At 40.2% G+C, this 20,952-nt stretch overlaps 1 protein-coding gene across 1 annotated transcript in view; it reads right to left on the bottom strand.

Annotated features, from left to right (window-relative positions):
• Tmc1 (transmembrane channel like 1) overlaps window positions 1-20,952 on the bottom strand; it is a 117,463-nt gene that overhangs the window by 43,762 nt on the left and 52,749 nt on the right. Inside the window, exons 8-11 of the mRNA XM_057777616.1 lie at window positions 20,298-20,396; window positions 5,731-5,873; window positions 1,940-2,084; window positions 926-1,120 (exon numbers count right to left, since the gene is read on the bottom strand). Of these exons, the coding sequence (XP_057633599.1) occupies window positions 926-1,120; window positions 1,940-2,084; window positions 5,731-5,873; window positions 20,298-20,396 (582 nt within the window). The remainder of the gene's footprint in view (window positions 1-925; window positions 1,121-1,939; window positions 2,085-5,730; window positions 5,874-20,297; window positions 20,397-20,952) is intronic.

The following is a 20,952-nucleotide window of genomic DNA, read 5'->3' as shown; positions in this document are numbered from 1 at the left end:
TTTCCATGGAAACTGTAATACTGTGATATCTAAATGTGTGGTTCAGTTTTGCTGTTATTACTTCTGAAGATTTTACACAGTTTTTATGTAAAGGTATTTTTTTGAAGCACTATCTCAAAACTCTTTCATCTACACAGTTTTGGGGAAGTTTCCATCTGTGGTACCCAAGCATCTCATAGCATAAATCTGCACGCGCTTTGAAAACACCCAAGTTCAAGTTGATGTCGTGTGGCACACAAAAATACCTCAGGTACCACAGACTCTAGCAATAACTCAAAACCAATGATTTCCTGGTGTAAATCTGTGTTCTAATCATGCTCTCCTACACACTGATTGGGCAGATTCTCTGCAGGTAAGTCTGGCCACAAGCTGGCCTTCCTCATTTGAATAGCTGAGGAACACAGGATTTTGCAAGAAAGAAATGGAGATGTGTCACTGGGATTCTTGTGAAAAGCCCAGAAACATAAAATTAACCAGGTAATCCGGGTGCTTCTTATAAGATAGGTATAGGAACTATGAACAAACAGTCAGGAAACTGGCCTTTCAGTTGTAGAAGTAACATCTTCCAAAAAAGCAATATTGGGTTATAAAAAGAGTCTTAGAATTGAAATAAAATAAAATGTCAAGGCTGTCAGTCTGGTTTTCCTAACTTTGCCTGTCATACCATCTCCTAAGATCCACCCTTCCCTCTATAAAATATTCTCTTTTCCCTTCTCGTTCTAACTTTCCATCTTGTCATAGCTGGAAAACCCAACAGCATGGATTCGGAAAGAGGACAGGAGGACGGTGGGGAATATGCAGCATGATGGGTAAGCAGGAGAGTAGAAAAGAGCATCAGGCAGAAAGCAGCCTTGTCTCATGTTCAACTGCAGAAACATAACCCACAAAAGAGCAAGTATGAGTTTCCAAGCATGCAGAGACGAACTTCATTTTTTTCCCACCACCCAAGGGTGTCAGGATCTTGCTGTGCAAATTCCTGGGATCGCTTCACAGCCCAAAAGATGAGGTATCCACTTGCACCAAGTGTTAGGAACACGAAGAAGTTAGCAAGAAACCTCAGGAATCTTATGAGGTGGACGTTCTCCTCCACCTGGGCCGCTCTTTCTTCTATGATGGCTTCCTGTAGCCAGGCAGAACAGAACACAAAAGAAACACAGTTGTGAAAAGATTGTGAATTGAGAAAAACAAAATTTAAACTAAATCTGAAATTCCATAAAATAGTTGAATAATGACAGAACAGTACAGTAAGTGAATTGGTAGAGGCAGGAGGATGGATAAGTTTGGTGTTAGCAACTGCTACATAGCAAGCTTGAGGCTGGTCTGGGCTACCTGAGACCCTTTTATAAATAATAACAGCAGGAGAATTTTCATTCAATAAGATACCCTCTTTCAGTACTTATTTTTTACAGTGAGGGCTGGGTGGGTCAGCATGTAGGGCTTTGCTTTGATGAAACAATTTCATGTAGCCTCTGATGGCTTCAAACTCACGTTGTAGCTGATGCTGTACTTAAATTCCTGATCCTTGGGCCTCTCATCTCCCAAATGCTGTGTTTACAGGTCTGTTCAGCCATGCCCTGCTCTCCTAGTATTGTTTTAAAGCTATGTTGTAATGCTTTAGAATCAAGTTATATACTGAGCCTACATGTTTCTACAAATAGCTGGTGAGCATTGTCAAGGTATTTGAACTGTCTGACTCTGCCAACTCCTATTTGAGTCAAATAGCAGTATCTTCTTACTAAATTTGGAGAAGAAAAGTTCTGAAGAGAAAATACAGCTGTTATGGGTCATGGGATATCTCCGTCATAATCAGACTTGTGTCCACATCATAGCAGGCAACAATGATGACAGCTCTCAAGAGATTTGACAATTCTCACGGTACGCTTCCCAGTGATATTCTTAGAATATAAAGAATATAAGCTTTGGAGGTCTGTGCCTTTACCTTAAAGTTCATTGTGATAGAATTAAATTTGTTGTCAGCTGTTTCAGGGTTACCAATCAGATAGTCCCAGCTGCAGAATACCTTCCAGCTGAAATTGAAAGTATTGTCATCGCCACCTCCATCATCACCAATATTTTTGGTCATCCTGTAGAAAGCAGTAGTTTAATACAGCAACCAGGAAAAAGTAAGAAAGGCCAGCAAGGGGAGTGACAAAACAGCAGTCATGGGTACATTGGATATACAACGTCTGGAAAACATTTTTAAACAGGGTACCCATGTAAATAGACAATTGGTATTTTGATTTTTAAATTTTATGCATTTTTCATTTAATTCTCTCATTTTGTGGTAAGCAAACACTGCTACACACTGATGATTTTAATACTCATAGGGACTGACAGAATAAATGCCCTGCAGAGAAAAGGTGGGATTATTTTAAGGATGATACAAAGCTCTGAACTCTGTTCTTCAAAAGAAATCAAGACAAAGACTGGACTGGAAAACAGTGCAATGTGAAATCACTAGGCTGAAGCCAGAAGCATGGGCCACGCCTTTGCTTACGGTCCATTTCCCTTACTGAGAACTATGACAATGAAAGACTCATTTTATTCAGTATGAGTCTCCAGGCATTAGATAGCTCTCTAGACAGTTCACAGTAAAGATACCGTACATTGCTTTTAAATGAATAGAAGTAAATAGCACCAGGAGAAGTTTTGCCAATAAATAGATATACCATGAGTAGCCTTTTGCATACATGCTTGCCATGGGATTGCTTTCCAGTTCTGTCCTTGACATTATAAAAAGGTTTTGACAATGTCATCTTCACTTTGTAAATATTTGCCATTCATCCTGGGAAGTATTTGTAAGAAGAGAATTTTGCATTTTGAATCTCATAATTCTAGATCCAGGTCATAAAGCGAGGACATGAAATGGAAGGTGGTAACTTTAGACCATTCGTCCATCACTGTTCTTTTGTTCCAAGAACTCTTGAAAGAAGGCTAACTGCAGTTTAGAGAGGAGGAGACAGTCATGTGCTATGTTGGATCTGCCACGAGGTCATGTTCCTGTAAGTCAGCCTCATAGTGCCTTCCAAGGCATCCTTTAGGGTCTGAATTTCATCATTAAAAGCAGTGGATATTATCATCTCTGGTGGAAATACTGCTGACAAATAAAATAGCAACGTGGAGTCCATGAGGGGTTCTATTTTTTTTTCTTCTATGTATATGAGAGAATCTCTCAACAGAAGGGAATGTAATTAATGGTGGAGAAAGAAGGAGGAAGAAACAATTTGATACTAAAATTCCATGTCAGGAAATATGAAAGACATTTAGGCAGGGTTTGAGGTGGGTCATAGATATTCTGGTTAAGTACATACAAAAGAAATAAAAAGAAAGAAGTTTGGACAATGACAACTTAACTAGAATATAGAAATGTTTTTACTCATTTGGATATAATGTGTAAGGTGGCCCTGATCCTAACGTGGTCTGTAATATAAATGGGTCTTGTCATATACTTTGATCAATTTAGTTTTTTAAGAAAAAAATTAGTACAAGAGTCATATCAAGGCAATTTAACTTCAAAGGGATTTTACAACAAAGCAATCATTTTTAAAATGGATTTTAAAACTGTAAAAGGCCACCCAGGACAAGCTAGAGATGTATTTTTGTCATCATGAGATGAATGAATCCTCCTCAGAGACTAGGGAAATAAGAAAGCAGTTAGGGCTGGGCGGTGGTGGCATATGCCTTTAATCCCAACACTTGAAAAGTGAGGTTGGAGGATCTCTGTGAGTTCGTGGACAGCCTGATCTACAGAGTGAGTTCCAGGACAGCCAGGACTGTTTCACAGAGAAACCCTGTCTCAAAACAAAACAAAAACAAACAAAACAAAAACAAACAGAAGAATGCAGTGAAGGCAGGAGTGCTGTGACCCTTTGATACATTTTGTGGTGACCCCCACCAACAAAATTATTTTTATAACTGTAATTTGTTACTGTTATGAGTCATAATATAAATATCTGTGTTTTCCAATGGTTTTGAGGAACCCTTGTGAAAGGATCATTTGATAACCTCCCCCCAAAAAGGTTGCAACTCACATGTTGAGAAATACTAAGTTAGAGAACAGTGTCCAAAATTCTGTTCTGATTGTGTGAGCACGGCCTGATAACCAAGCTACTGAACCTTACTGAATCCATCATCTCTTCCATGACAGTTACTGGCACATCCTCACTCACTATACAAGACACACTGGAGGAACAACTTGGTCCTACGAAAGCTGAGGAGGAACACAGAGGGAGGGCAGGTGCTGCAGGAAACCTTTCATTGACAAATCTGGGTTCCAAAGGCCCTAAGGGAGATGGTCTTCAACACTTTTCATTTCATACATAGCCCGTCCAATAGTATTAGAGCTGTTTTTCAATAGTTAAGAGGTAAAGGTTTTCACTGGAGATGTAGCTCAACAAAGTGCTTGCCTGGCATGCATGAGACTGTGTGTTGAATCCTTAGCACCACATAAACTTGGCATGGTGGGACATACCTGCTATCCCATCACTCTGGAAGAAGTAAATTTGAGGTCAGCCTGGGGTAGGTGAAACCCATCTCACAAAAAAGAAAGCAAAACCAAAAATCAAACAAAAAAAATGAAGGAACAGTTAATGGTTTCCATGATGCATGGTACATTTTAGGCAAATATTAATTATTATTTGAAGTATAAATTATAATTTTTGTTGGAAATTCTGAAATATGAATATTGCCAATTTTCCCAATTTAAAAAAGTATTTGTATATTTATGTTTATACCAGTTTATGATATATGTTAATTTATGATACATGTAAGACAGTATATGGAGACAAATCTCAACATCATTTACAGCTTACACATGACAAGATCAAGTACTGAAAGATTTTTTCAGTCTATTCTAAGCATAGCATTATTGCCAGGCTTGTAAATGGTAAATGTGTGTTGTCGGGGAACCTTGCAATAGGGAAGTCTTGGGAAAGCCCCCTGGGATAGACTGGCATTAATAAGCTCCTCACTAGGCATACTTCAATGAATTATTCAGCTCCTTCAGCAGTTTGATAGATGTGAAATACGCTGGAAAAATCCAGACGTTTTAGCTTATGGAACTGCTTTGGATGAGAACAGCTACATTTGGGAAGCAAATCACTTTGAATTTGAGATTATTAACTACAAACACTATGAAGAAACGGATGGTTTCCCAGCCACTAACATTAAAGCATTCAACTGTTCAAGCTTGCCTTCAAAGCTTAGGTATTGCATTTAGTGTCTGGATTCCAGAGCTTTGAAAAAGAAGAAGGAAGGCAAAAACGTAAAGTTAAGGCAACCATTTATCCATTTGCCAGGAATTCCCATGACTTTCAAACAGTCTTGGCTAACAAAACAAAGACCTTCTATTTGAAACGCACAAAGTAGTTTCTTTTTAGTTTACGTTCTAATTTTTCAACTAGATAATTTAAAATAGAGATTTGCCTCCATTTTCGAATAAGGATGCTGAAGTATAGGCAAGGTGAAATGACGCCAGGAACCCAGGGCCTTGCACATGATACACAAGTTTCTACTCCTGATTGTATCCCCAGCCCTGTGTGTTGCCACATTCTAACCCTGAGGAGTTCTTCCAAAGGCCTGTGATGTTAAACCCTTTTGTTTTTCAGGATGGAAGAGTTTAACATCAATGCTCATTTATCTCTTATGTTTGCTATCCTCTAGACATGAAATATCAGTATTCAGTTCTCAGAATTATTCCGACTGATTCCAGAAATCATATTAAAAACTTACGCTTTGAGGACAACCAGAAAGCTGTATCCAATGCACATAATTCCCACCAGGAAGTAGGAGAGAGGTAGCCGGAAATTCAGCCATCCAATCGTGCGTTTATTATCGTAGTAGCCATAAAAGAGGACAGAGTACTGTGCCAGGCCCTAAAATCCAACAACAAAGCCACTTACTTAGCAGATGTTTTTAAGAGCAACACAAAGGAAAAGATGGACTTTAAAAAGAATAATGAACTGACATTGATTTCCACTGAGGGCACAGGCTGACTGATGTCAGCCCTACTGTTTTGTCCCATAGAGCTAATGTTACAGTTGTCATATTGATTGACAGCTATCTGAAATTCAGTGACTTCTAAATAGACAAAATGTTAACCAAGTATTGGCTTGCTCCAATGTGTAGCTATTACTGTGAAGGGTCCATTGAGTTAAACATCAAAACAAACTTCATGGTGCCATTTAAAGAATTTACATAATATACATGTAGAAGATCTCTGGAATGTGCCTCCTTAAAAGATTGCAGAGGGTCTATTTCCTGTCACTTCAGGCATGATTAGATCTGTTCTCCTTAGCCATAGAACTGTGTCTCAGATACTGATGAGATTAGCATCGGTGTAGGTAAATTCGGTAAAACAAATTGCCGTTTCCAACATGGAGCACCCATCCAATAAATATGGTATTATCGAATACCCCGGCAGCAGTACCAGTCAATTTATTTTGTTGATAATTTAGCAGCAGTATAGCACCTTATTTCATCTCACAGAGCCACTGAGCCCTGAGAAGCTGCTACTTTTGGGTCACTCATTCTTCCTCACACTGATGCTTCTTTCATAAGTAGGAGCTCTCTATGTATACCATTCCCAGACATTCTTAAGTTCCTCATTGAAGCCCAAGGACCAGAAACAAGTCTGAAGGTAGAGCCCAAGTGATAAAAGGGAACGTCATCCTTCCCTTCTGGGAGCATACACTGGCTTTTTCTGCCCCTGCTTGGCACAAGGTCTGACTCCAAAACCTAATTTTCCAGAAAAGATACCACATTTTTCACATCTGGCTTAACCTTATTTTTTCCTCTGGCTACCTCACAACTTGGTTAGGTAATGGAGGAGTCATTTACCATAACACTGCCCCTCAGTTAACACATATAAATATTCCGTAGCTGTAACCCTGATGTGTATTTTTTAGGTAAACAAACTCAACATTAAAGAAGTTAAGGAATTGGCCAAGTTCACACAGCAAGTCTATGACTGAATCTAAACATGAGCCCACTTTGGCACAAATCCCATGCTTTTGAACACTGAGCTATCCTCTTCTCCTTGTACTTCCTTTGTCTTCCAAGATGTGGATCATGTGAGTACCATGTCTTCCCAAGGGAAGAAAGAAGCAAGGTATGCTACCCATCAAACAGGAGACGATGCTTGGTGCTGCCTGGGACTCTCTGAAAAGACCCTGGACATTTTTTTAAAGGTTTCAGAGAGCTTCATCCCTATGTCTGTAAATATTACAGTCTAACATCTTCTATAATTCATGATCACTACTATGAGAGCTAAGAAGATGCCCTGAAAATAGCATGAGAAGCGAACACAGACCATGAAGAGCATCTGGCTAGGTTAGCACAAGAGTTACTAGAGACAGCTGGCTCATCTAGTGCCTGTCCCATTCAACATATGTTCAAAGCTGGCACTTCATAAATAGTAGATCATCCCAAAGTAGGAGAAACTCTTTTCTGATGCTCATGTGTGTGGTGGGGGGCTGGGGGGGGGTGTTGCTTATTATTCGCAAGCTTTCTTTAATTCACCTAATGCTCTATGTGCAAGGCAGTGGATAAATGCATGACTAAATTCAATTCTAACTTCAAAAGCTTTATCAAATTCCTCTAAGAAGTATAGTGATGGTTAAATATGAGTTGAGAGCTCTCGAAGAGAAATAACCTCCCCTGCAGTGCAGTGGGCATGCCACATGTCTTTCCCCTTCTACAGCAGCAGACATCTGGAAGTGACCAAAATAGCAGTGACTTCTACCCCAGTCACGGATGTATTCAGTTGCTATGTTAGTGGGCCCTGATTTCTCTGTGGGAGGATTGTCCTCTCCTCCCGAAATCTGTGACAGATAAACTACAGTCAGAGCCAAGCTTCAAATCAACACAGAAGATGCCTTTCCAAATCTGGAGCACGATGCTTCTATGTCTTGTTTGAAGGCTGCAATTGCCATGGTCCATAGCCACCCACACATCACCAGAAAAAGCAAGGCTAGAAGTTTTGATTATCTTGTCATTAGGAATTAGCTTGTGTGTTTATGTAATATTTACTGATAACTCGGTATTTGGCAAATATAACACACAGATAGAGGAGAAAACTGGATTACTGAACTCCTCAAGAGCTCTGCATGAAAAATACCCATGTCAGAAGTATTTGTTACCTAAAATTGTATCTCTGTCTCTTACATATTTCATATAACACCAAATAAATACTGCCTTTGAAAGACAAAAGTCTATCTCCCTGCATGGTAAATGAATTTCATTATTTTTAGCAACTCTGGTTAATATGTAGTAACTGTCAGACGACTATTTTGTGGGCAAAAAGCTCATAAAGTTAAAATTGGTTTAAAAGAAGGTAGAATTTACGAAGAATGGCACAGAAGCTACATGAGAAGGAGGTGGTCCTGCAGGAACTGAGGCCATCCACATTTCTACTTTGAATAGCTGTTGATCATTTACGTCTTCCAATTAAGGAGGTTGCAAGCATGAGTGGAAGAGAGGGATAGGACCACTTTCTAAGAAAAGCAAAGGGTGTGGATGCTGATAACACCCAACAGGAGCCTTAGTTAATGTCCCAGGAACAGACTGGCCCTGACACATTGCATACTGTGAGCCACCAAGCTACCCCCACGATCCTAACGAGATTCACTGTCTCCAGCCTAGTCTTTTGCTCACATCTACACTTCCTTTCTTCCTATTGAAATGCAGATCCAGAAACCTAGACCAGACACTGTATGGCTTGTTTGTTTAGTTATTAGTATTTTAACTAGTATACAAAGTAATAGACTTCAAAATGATGTCTTCATTCATTGTTTTTGTCCTTCTCTTTCCCAGCCCTTCCTTGTGTGGTTTTATGGTCTATACCCCGCCCCCCCTCTCTCTCTCTCTCACACACACACACACACACACACGAGAGAGAGAGAGAGAGAGAGAGAGAGAGAGAGAGAGAGAGAGAGAGAGAGAGAGAAAGAGAGAGAGAGAGAGATCTTTCTTTCTGAGTCAAAATTTTGTTTACAGAATAATTTCCAGCTCCTTTCATTTTCCTCTGAGTATGGTGATGCCTTCTTTCTTTACAGGGGAATAAAACCCCATTGGGTACATACCACATCTTCCTCATTCATTCATCTGTGGCTAACAGTAACAATGAATACTGTCAAGGCCCCCTTATTTACTGCAATGGAACTATAAGCCCATGCAGCCACTGTGGAAATCAGTACAGAGGTTTCTCTGAAAACTCAAAGTAATATTCCCGTATGACAGTTTGTAGCACTCCTGGCATTATTCTATGTCTTACCACAAGTGACTTACTACATGGTTCTTGATATAATGTGTGTCTTAAAGAGACAAGGCAGGGTTTAGCCTCCATAGACTTTCTCATCAGCAGGTTCATGTCAAAGACTCCGTCCCTCAAAGTTGTGACAAAATCTGTTTGTTTTGGTGTCTACCTGTGGATAGATGCTTTTGTCTCTGCCTCCTGCACAGACCAGAGATGCTGACACAGCTTTCTTTGGTTTCTGGCTTGTAGATATCAGGTTTTTATCTTTGGTGCATTTTTTACCTCCAACAAAAGAATATTTTCAGAGCTAGATACTCAAAGCAGGTGTTTATAAAACACCTACTGTCTTAGAATTTCTATTGCTGTGAATAGATACCATGACCCCAGCAATTCTTATAAGGAAAAACATTTAATTGGGGTGGCTTATAGTTTCGGAGGTTAATTCCATTATCATCCTGATGGGAAGCATGGTGGCATGCAGGCAGACATGGTGCTGGAGAGGCAGCTAAGAGTTCTACATCCAGATCAGCAGGCAAGAGGAAGTGAATGTCACACTACACCTGGCTTGAGCATTTGAGACCTAAAGTTCATCCCTTAGTGATGGGTACACTTCCTCTAACAAAGTCAAACCTACTCCAACAAGGACACACCTCCTAATAGTGCCACTCCCTATGGGCCAAGCATTCAAACAAATGAGTTTATTAGAGACCATTCTTATCCAAACCACCATATCTACCAAGTGGAAGACATTGTACTAATACTTAACAGACATAATCTCATTTAGTTTTTCTACCAGCCTGGCTTATATTACAAGCAAAATATTTTACACGTGGTTATCAAAAATTCAGGGTTGTTGTCTGGCATCTCAAAAGCAGTGTGCAGTAAGATTCCAACTGAGGTGCATGTGAATTCCATAATGGAGTTTCTTTTACTAACTGCACTGTATTATAACTCTTCTGCCTTTTATAAAAAGTACTTGCATTTACCAGCCCCTGATGGAGGTGGGTCTTGTATTAATCTGTTGCTTTCATTGGTTAATTAATAAAGAAACTGCCTAGGCCCATTTGATAGGCCAGCCCTTAGGTGGGTGGAGTAAACAGAAGAGAATGCTGGGAGAAAGAAGCCAAGTCAGTGAGTCGCCATGATTCTCCCACTCCAGACAGACGCAGGTTAAGATCTTTCCTGGTAAGCCAGCTCATGGTGCTACACAGAATATTAGAAATGGGTTAGATCAATATGTAAGAGCTAGCCAATAAGAGGCTGGAACTAATGGGCCAGGCAGTGTTCAAAAGAATACAGTTTCTGTGTAATTATTTTGGGTAAAGCTAGTCGTGTGGGCAGCTGGGTGGCGGGGACGCAGCCCTGCCGCTCATATTGCAACAGGCCACTGCCCCTGCCCCTGCCCTGTCTCTGCCTTTCAAGTGCTTGGATTAAAGGCTTGCACCACCATGCCCAGATACTTTTGTGTCTATAATTATCACTTGGATATGAATCTGAGCCCATAGCCCAGTGTCTATGGCATATCTCATTCCACCATGACGACGCACAGGTGTGAATTAGCACATTCCAAACAATTTCTCAAACAGGCTTCTCGCTCCTTTCTCATAGAGTGGCACCAAGTTACTTCAGCTAGAAACCTGGTCATTTCACATTGTTGTCCCGCTTTCATCTATAGCCCATATCCAGTAAGTAGTAGCTAAATCCTAAAGTTTCTGCCTCGTTTTTATATTGAACAGGGATACCTTCTCCACCCTGCTGTCGTGGGAAGGCTCCTCCGTTGACTTTAAAAAGCCATCGTCTTATGGGGACTGGGAAACAGTTCAGTTGTCAAGTATCTGCCACGAAAGCATAAAAGCTTTTAGCAGCCACACAAGAGCTGAGTCTCAAGTTGAAGAAATGATTCAGTGGTTAAGAGCACCTGCTGCTCTTGCAGAAGGTTCCCCAAATCCACATCTGGCCGTTTACAGCCACCTGCACTCCAGTTCCCAGAAACCTGATGTCTTTTCTGGCTTCTATAGGCACCAGTACACACAAGGTGCATATACAGAGAAGTAGACAAACGTATACAAAAATAAATACATGTTTCTAACGTCATACAGGTCATACAGAGAGAGACTGTCATGATCACAAGGGTCTTCATTAGGTAAATCTCTGAATGTGTTCACATCCTGCTACAAAGCCCTTCTAGCCATCTACTTGCTGTTGGATATAGTCAGTGTCTTAGCATAATCTCATAATCTCATCAAATTGTCTTCCTGGACTAGGGCTTCTGCTGACTTCTCAAGAGCCAGGTGTTAGAGAAACATTCTCTAAGAATCTTCAGCTACCTGGGGCTCTACCAATTAATGCCCCCTCCTCTATTCCTCTCCTCACTCCAGTTTAGAGAGGGGCGATGACTTCTCTGCTTGGTAAACTGAAATTTACTGAACTGGTTCAGCCCAAAGGTAACTCCCTCCTGTAGCAAAGAAGCAAACCTCATGGTAAAAATGGTCTAATTCATGGTTCCATATTAGTGAGAACATCTGGCAATGACTCTGAAACTGATGACTCTATAAGCAATGGATATGGAATTTTTATGTCTATCTGCCTCTCCTTTCCATATCATTTAGCACTCAGAAATAGTTACAGTTTTACACATTTCTCTCAGAACTCTAGATAATAAAATTTCAGTAAACTTGAATATTGGACCCATACCGAAACAGCACCGTACTTTACAATGCCCAAAAGGTGTATCTGATCATTTGAGAATGTAACATTGCATAACAGCTGATGATTTGAACAACAGATTAGACCATAGCATCCCCATGGGCAGGGACAGGTTGGTTTTCTTGGCACTCCCAGTTTCTCCCGTTCAGGGTGTTTGGCAATGGCTGAGTGAAGAAAGAAATCACTTCCAGGGATCGTTAGCAGCCCTCAGTCAGATTTAGCAGCAGAAGATTGTCATCTAAACCACCCTCACTAGACACCTGCTCTCTGCTTATTCTTTTTCATAAATCACAGGTATCATTCAACACAGTAGCATGACAAGCATAATTTTATGTTCCAATTTTGTGAATTAAAACATCAAAAGGTATCCAAGAGACACTAAAGTTGCAAAAAAAAAAAAAGCTAATTTGTCTGTACCACCTAAAACTCATATTTTAAAAACTTGAGACGATCTCAAGTGTTGCAAAGATACAGTATGAGTATTGTTTCTTTCCATCACCTGGGAAAATAACTCAAAGCAGATCACTTGTTTATGTAAGCACGAGATGTACAAGGCTCTGGGTTTGATCTATAGCCGCACACACACACACGTGTATACACATGTGCACAAACAGATTTTTTTGTTTGTTCTGAAAATTGGAGGCTGAAAAGATCACATGTGGGAGTTTCATTGGTCAGTTGTCTTCTGCCCTTGTGAATGTAAGTTAGTAGGTTCTGGGGTTATAATCTAATTTACTGGTTTTTAAATACCAGCGAACCCTGCCAGGCAAGCCCAGCTTTTGACACAGTCCAGTAAGTCATCAGAATATACTGATAGATCCTCCCCACTCTTCTCCTAGTCACCTGTCGACTCTCAATCCAGTCCCTTGACCTCTTGAAATGAAACCTTATGTCACTATCCACCAATGCCTGCTTAAATTACTTTCAATTACTCTAAGGAAAAAAAATATATTTTAGATTTGTGAGGCTGTAACATGGTTCAACCCTTTCCCATCTCTCCAGTTCCCTGGGCCCCTACTTTCCCTCTTTCTGAGCTCCACTTTCACTGCTCTGACTCAGGCCCAGAATAAAGCAACCCATCCCCACCACAGTATCTTAGCACTTGCTGCTGCACATACTAACATGCTTGGCCTTTCTCAAGTCAGGACAGCATGTGACTCTCCAGCATGCAAAGGGTTATTTTCTCAAAAATAACTCTTCCTCTCACTGATACCTTTCCCTGGCCCTGTTAGGCTTCTCAACACAGGTCTCCGAAAATTCTATGTTTCTTCCATAGCAACTGCTGTTACTGGTTTTGTTTTGGTTGGTTTGGTTTTGTGGTGTTATTTGGCTATTCTGCTAATTTTTCGTATTCCTGAAGACAGAAGTTTGGTTGGGCTTTGCTCAGCTTTGCCTCTCACCTAGCTAAGGCTTCTCAAATGTTTGCTGAGTGACTCAAAAGATGACTCATTTCTGTTATAACACCCAAAGAAAGAATGTTGTTTTCACGAGGTCAGCACAGCAAGCCCCAGCCCCCAAAGGCATCACAGATATTTTCAGCAGGAAGCCTCATCTTGGTCTGGCCAGGTGTGGCTTGAACTGCAGAGATGGAATCTGGAATTTGTTGCCCAAAGCAAAGGAAGGCACAATAGGACATGAGATCCCAACTCCACAATCTAGGAAAACAAGAAATTTAAAAGCAGACCAAAGAAGCTCTCTCATTAGTTACACGGGTTTTAATGAAGTCTTGGAGTAACAGGATAAACAACTAAAGAACCAAGAAAAAGATCTAAGTTGTAAAACAAAGAGTAAGCTGTTTCTTCCTTTAAAGACCCTGGAAGAACCTATTGAGCAAATGGTGCTAGATATTGAGGAAGTGAGGCAAATACGGTAGCCAAGGGTGGACAGCCTTAGATACTGCCACTCCCTGGCCATGTGTCCCTACAGTATTCTACCCTGTTCCATGAAGGCTACACGAATGTCACTAGACCCACAGATGAGATGCTCCTCACCCTTTCCAGTCAAAGGCTATCAAAGGGAAGACCCGAATTTCTGTGTGGAAATGGAAACGTACAAGCTTGTCTTTCTCCCCAAGAAGCTGAGCCTGCTGTTTGGGGTCACGTCACCAAGGAAGGATTATGTAAGAGGTGGATGCCTGCTGACCCAGCCCTGGAAGTAGGCTTAAACAATGACTGTGGCAAAGCATCCCTGCTGCCAGGGTTTTATTTCTGTTGACGTTCAAAGGAGGTTAAATCAGTTCCAGGCCAGCAGACCTCTTGGGAGCAGGTGTGCTGCTCAGCTCCTTCCAGAGATCATCTCCAGATTTCATACTTAGGATCCATCACAACGCTTCACATTGAGGCCACATACAATGCACATACAATGCACAGCCAGTTGCTGAACATATGGGAATATTTGATTGAACCAGGTTATGGTGGACCAGTACAGATTCCCTCAAGCTTCAGACTCCCCCAAACAGTCTTTCCTTTTCAGTTTCCTTCGCATGGATCAGACTTGCCATGACTTGTGGTTGCTCTCTTTGTCTAGGCCCTGCCTCCTTTTCCTTCCTTTTCTATAAGAATTTCTCCCCCAAATACCTTCTCATGTAACCTGATTTTGTTGCCTATTTCTTGAGAAAATTAGAGCCATTTGTATCTAAATTTACTCCCTGAAAATAAAGATGCATTTGGGCTACTTAAATAGAGAATATATTATCCTATGTAGAAGTCACAAAAAATCTCTCTGAGTGTGGTCAACACAGTAAGAGAAGAAGAAGCTGACCTGAGCTGTGTCCAGAGTAAACAGTGTTCCTTTGGAAAGAGCTGTTGACACTGGGTAAACAAGAAACCAAACCCCTATCTCTCAACATTCCTACCACTGCAAACCAAGGTCCTTTGAGGACAAGCTTCAGGGAGGGGATATGAAGGAACCAGGCTTGAGATGAGATATCAAAACAAAACAAACAACTTGACACAGAAGTCAACCAGATTTTAGTTAGAATTTCAGTGCACCCATTAATTATCTGTGTTGTCTTTGGCAACTGTAAATATATTAATAGCCTCTATACTGAAGGCTTGTTATGAAGATAAAATGCAATGTTAAATGTAAAATTTAATGTTCATGGTTTTGTTATCTCATCTCTCCTGGCCCTTTAAAGGCTTCTAAACTCCCTAATATCCTTATGACCAGTAGAATGGAAAGCAAAGTCAACTCACTGTTTACCCATCCACACTGTGCAAGATACCTTCAAGCTAAAAAACTGAGTGCATTCCTTTTTATTCTAAGCATGTTCTTTCAAGGCTGTAATTTCAGTGTCCACTGCCAGCTTAAAAACCTTACAAATTTCAACCCTGTTCCACCTTCCTTCTCCTTACTAGGATACTGAAACTGTGGTTTCTCCCTCTTTTCCCACATCATCCCTGTGTCTCCAAGTACTCTGCCAACAGAGGCATCCCCTGTCTTCCCAACTGCTGCAGTCTGCATCTGGACTGCCCACCCCCAAGGCCATGTGTTAAAGTTCCTCAGGCCAAGACCAGTGGGAGACAGTCTCTAAGGAAAGCTCATTGCAAAGAGTCATGAAGTAAACTCTTCAAGGGATGGCCTCTTCCTCTCTACTTTTGCTTTGAGGCTCGAGATGAGCAGTGTGCTCCACAACCCACTACCACAAGAGGTCATGCTTGCATCTACTTTTAGTGTTCTGTAATTGCAGACTTAAGGGCTTGCTTTCCTTCCTTTGCCTGGAAGAAGCTATCTAATCCATGGCCTAACTGCTCATCCACCGGTCATTTCAGCCCTGGATTCGAACACACTTTTCCTTCCTGGTTACTTCTATGGAAGCCATAATGAAGAGTTTCCTATGTTCTCCTCTGAGGAAGCATGATAGAATTCTGAACTCACCTTATGATATAGAGAAAATCCCTCCGTACAGCCACTGTACAGATGAACAAGTCAAAACTCGGGCAAGATGTTAGAAGTCTGCCTTTTCATATGAGGTGCTGATTTCTAAAGGGTGAGTTTACTATTGGAAAGGGGATCAAACTGCTTCAGTCCCTTCCCTCTGGGGTGGACACAGCATTGACAAAGCCAATCAATTTTCTAGAAACAGCCATGAGAATTCTACTGAAAATTAGGACAGGAAAGTTGCTGCTGGCACACCGAACACAAGTAGAAAATTAGATTAGGACTTGCTCAGCGAACCTGAGCTCACTTTTCTCCATGTCTAATCTTGGGCATGGAATGGATGATTTCTACAGTAATTCCATGTATAAAATTCTGCATTCCTAATAAAAATTCTAGTTCCTTCAGGGACTCTGGCAGTACGCACAGAGACAACTGCAGGGTTGTGTTAAGACTCCAGCCCTGTCATTTACTACCAGAGGAACTGAAGGAAAATAGCAAGGCCCTGGAGCCCCTAGTCTCCCCATTTGGAAAGCAGAAATGATCAAGTTCACCTTTCTTAGAATAAAGATCAGTTATAAATAAAATTAGCTTTTTGTCATTAAACTACTAGTTTTGATCTACTCTGTGATCTACTAATCTATAGTTATCATTATCTACATAGTTATCTATGCAACTGTTCCCACCCCAGTCATTTCTGTTTATGCTAGGGTGGGTGAATCCTTTTTCCTGGCACAAATGGAAAAAATGAATACTCCTGACATTAGTCAAAGTCTTTCCCTGCCAAAGTTAGAATAAAATCTTTGACTAAATCAATGCAGAAAATGGTTCCTAAACTTCAAGACCCATAAAACTTAAACATCTCATAAAATAACAATATTAATGTTTCTGTAGAAATAATCGTATTTGATGAGCAATTAGCTAATCTTATTTCCCATGGATCCTTCAGCAAATTCTCATTAGATTCTGACTGCACTTATTTATTTGGTTATTATAAAAGACCTCTCATTACCTTGCCCTAACCACAAATCCAGCCTTGTCTGATACAATAAGCCGTGCACAGCCATTCTGTTTCCTAACTGCTGTTTGCTTTCTAAGCCAAACAGAAAGACAAATACCACATGTTCTTACTTATGTGCAGCCTAATCAACCAAACACAAAGAAATGAGAAGTGGAATGGAGCTTCCAGAGCCTAGGGAAGAGAGGATCTGGGTATGATAATTAAAGGACACAGAACCTCACTCAGGCAGGAAGATCATGTATGAGACTTTTATATGTTGCAAAACACAAGAGACATAACAAATAACCAAGTCCTGAACACTTAAATAATATTAAGATAGTTAATTTCAAATGTTCTCATCACAAAAATCATTAGATATTTGACATCCATGATAGGTTAATTAGCTTGATTTAATTATTTTATGTAGTATTAAAACATTGTAACATCACTTTGTACCCCATAAAATATGCAACTATGCTATCAATATATGATAAGAAAATGCGAATTAAATTTACAAAGAAATACTGTGACAATTTCAATAGAGAACACTAGAATCAAAAGGAATAAGAATGCCAACTGGTAAAGATAAGGAGGAGTATGCTCCTTAAGCTCTGTTGTAGAAACAATGTGCAGCAGCTACTCTGGACACCAGTAACTTCCTAAAATGTTAGGCACATATATATACCCAGTAACTGCACTCAGACTTCTCCAATCAACAGAAATAAAAGTGTATGTCCACAAGCAGCATTTAAAGCAAATACTTATAGCAGAATTAATTACTCAAAATAACCAAAACATCAGGAAAACGCAGTAAATGGACAAACAAAGGAAATTAAAGCCATGCAATGCAGTGTTCTCGGCAATAAATTGCAATGTATGTATAATTTAAGGAAACCTAAAGTATAATAAATGAAAGATATCAGACTACAAATATGAAGTGTCACATGATTGCATTTATTCCTTTAAAAATTCTAGAAAAGGCAGAATCATAAAAAAAAAGAAATAGATGCAATAGTTGTGTAAGGGAGGTGAAGGGCTAGGGCTAGACGACAGACAGGCTCAAAACTGCTCCGTGGGAGGTGAGGGAATTGCTTTAATACTGAATTGTGATTCCTGCTGCATAGACTCACTTGAAATTATTAAATCATACATTTACATTGGTGTGAATTTAATGTTATGTAAATTATACCACCATGAAACTCTAAAGTTTAAAGTCTCAAACTTAGAATTACCATTCAAAGACTATCTCAATTTAAAACTCAGCTCTTCTCAAGTCAAATTAATCACATGTGGTGACGTGAAAGAAAATGGTCCCCACAGGCTCTTACGTTTGAATACTTGGTTCCCAGTTGGTGGAATTGTTCCGGAAGGACAAGGAGGTGTGAGCTTGCTGGAGGAGGTTCATCACTAGGAGCAGTTTCAAAGGACTCACATTATTCCCAGTGTATGTTCTGACTCTACTTGTGGATTAAGATGTGCAGTCTCTGCTGCTGTTCCTGCTGCCTATTTTTACATTTTCATTCCACCATCATAGACCATAGCCCTTGGGAACCAGAAGCCCAATTAAACTTTTATAAGTTGCCTTAGGCATAGTATCTTACCACAGCTAGAGAGAAGTAACTAAGACACCATCCCACCAGGACTCTCCAGGACCCTCTGATTGTTCTTCTTGTTCCCATTGTGCAAACATGGTGGATGGTACACCACATACTAGTTACCTATCTTCCTCCTATTACCATGAGTACAGTCAGTCAAGATCCACATCACTCTATTTTTATAAGGCCAATGCATGCTTATATTCAGTGAATAAATGCTGACTTGAAATGTCCAATTAGGGTGACCAAAGATTCAAAATGGCACCTTTACTTCTTATTCTATTCTTTATGCTTCCTTGGTAGCTCACCACTAGATTTCCATCTGAAAATCTGGGTCTTCTGGTACTGACCACATAAATTTGTTTCTGTGGTTTTTATCATAAAGATCTAAAAAATCTTTGCCCCACTCAAGATTGCTGGTTATGAGAGTCACAATGCTAAATGTCATCTCTTTCATTTATTTGAGAAAAAAGGTCTAGAAATAGTCAAACCATAGAGAAAGTAGGGTTCATGAGAGCCATCCACCAGTTTGGTGAGGACCATATTAAGAGCTGGAAAGAATATGAAGCAGTCATCTTCCTGCCTTAAGAAGCTCAAAATTTCAAAACCAAAATTTCTGTGAATTCACAGGTTAACAATGAAGAGGAAATCAGGTTTTTATATCCTTAGCACGTCAAATATGCAAAATTTGATTCTCAGTCAAAATTTTCCAAAAAAAAAAAATCTAATTATCAATTTCCTAAACTTTGTCTGAGAACTTTCCTCCTGACATGCTTCCAAGCATCTCTGATCTGGTTAGTATTCTGAAAACAATTCATAGAATCGCATCATTACAGACTTGAGTCATACCCCAAAATAATCTTTTAATCGACAGGAATAAGACTGTGCTACAGTAATGAAAAGTTCTAACTTGCTTTTTGTTGCTGTGCTAAAACTCTGACCAAACTCAGCTTGGGGAGAAAAGGATTTATCTCATCTGATATATTGTAGTTCATCATCCTGGGATGCCAAGGCAGAATTCAAGGCAAGAACCAGGAGGAAGGAACTTAACAAAGTAGAAATTTATGGGGGAACAATGCCTGTGGGCATTTTTGGCCTGCCACCTTTCTTAAATTGCCCAAGCCCACCTACCCAGGAGTAACACTAACCACAGTGGGCTGTGCCCTCCCACATCAATCATAAATTAAGAAAATGCCCTCACAGACTTCCTCATAGGCTAACCTGATAGATGTAATTCCTTAGTTTAGGTTCTTTCTGGAAACAGATTATGGTAGTGAATAAGACTAACTTCAGTACTATAATAGAATATTGTTTATTTCAGTACTACAGCAAAGTAGTACTTATTTTACTATTAGAATTTGGTATTTCTCAGGATATAAATGTTTAACTTGATTTTGCAGTGACAAGTAATATTATGTATTATGTATGAATCTTGTATAGAATTGTGAAGAGGTTAATATCAAGTAGAAAAATGAACTCCCAAAGAATCCCATGAGATTTTTTTCAAAAGCACATTTGCAAATTCTTCTTCCTTTGTTCTTTTCCAAACAGAGAATAAGGAATATTTGATTGAAATCTTTGGAGTCTGAACTCATCTTTAATCCATAGTCAATATTCACATAATCATATAATGTGTGTAAACCTTATTCATACACAAACACACACTTCTACACATATAGTCTTTTATAACAGGAGGCAGGGACATACCTCTTAAGACATTCTACTAGCCCTGTAAGAGGCCACAGTGTTTCAGGACAACAGCAACAGAGAAAAGCTGTTTCCCCTACGAATGGTTGCATCATCACAGAGTTGTATCATATCCCCAAATGATTTTTAAATGGTCATGAATATGTGTGGAAACACTTACATTGAAGTCGTACAACACGCCAAAGTTGGCTGCAGATGCCTCTTCAGCTCTTGGGACTGTTTTCCTAGGTAAGCTGCCATATGGTAAACCCCAGAGATACTAGTTGAAGCAAAAAGAGCAGTTAACAATTGGACACAAAATCTGAGCTACACATGTGATCACAAATGGTTTCATTTTAAAACACTTCTGAACGCTTTGCATTTGGACTCTGCGGGTCTCCATGTGGGGTCTCGTTTTTCTGGGAATCCACAAAGTCCAGAATTAAGAACAAAGGAAGTAAATCTGAGTTCACTGGATGAAGAGCAGAGCAGGCCAACCACAGTCACCAGGAGGCTTGCTGGGGAGCCATGCTCACGACCACCATGGTAGTAGCCACATGTAGAACAGGAGAGGTAGTCTTGGGGGACACCTCAGTGTTCAGCAAAATGGTACGACCCATGGTTTCATTGGAGAGGAGAGTTTCAGGAGAGGAGGTGGAAGGAGGGTTCGATGGAAGGGACCAAACCAACCCTGTAATCAATCAGAGGGTATCTCCTGGGAGCACACACTCACGTCCTGACTACAGCAGCCCCTGTGCCATCTCCATTGGAATCTATGCTATGAGCTAGCAGAGAAGCTGTGTGATAGAGAACAGCACTGGAGAGCAGTGGATTAG

The sequence above is a fragment of the Chionomys nivalis genome, chromosome 8, assembly GCF_950005125.1.
Source record: "Chionomys nivalis chromosome 8, mChiNiv1.1, whole genome shotgun sequence".
In the NCBI taxonomy this organism is placed as follows: Eukaryota; Metazoa; Chordata; class Mammalia; order Rodentia; family Cricetidae; genus Chionomys; species Chionomys nivalis.
This window is presented reverse-complemented; position numbering and strand designations above follow the sequence as displayed.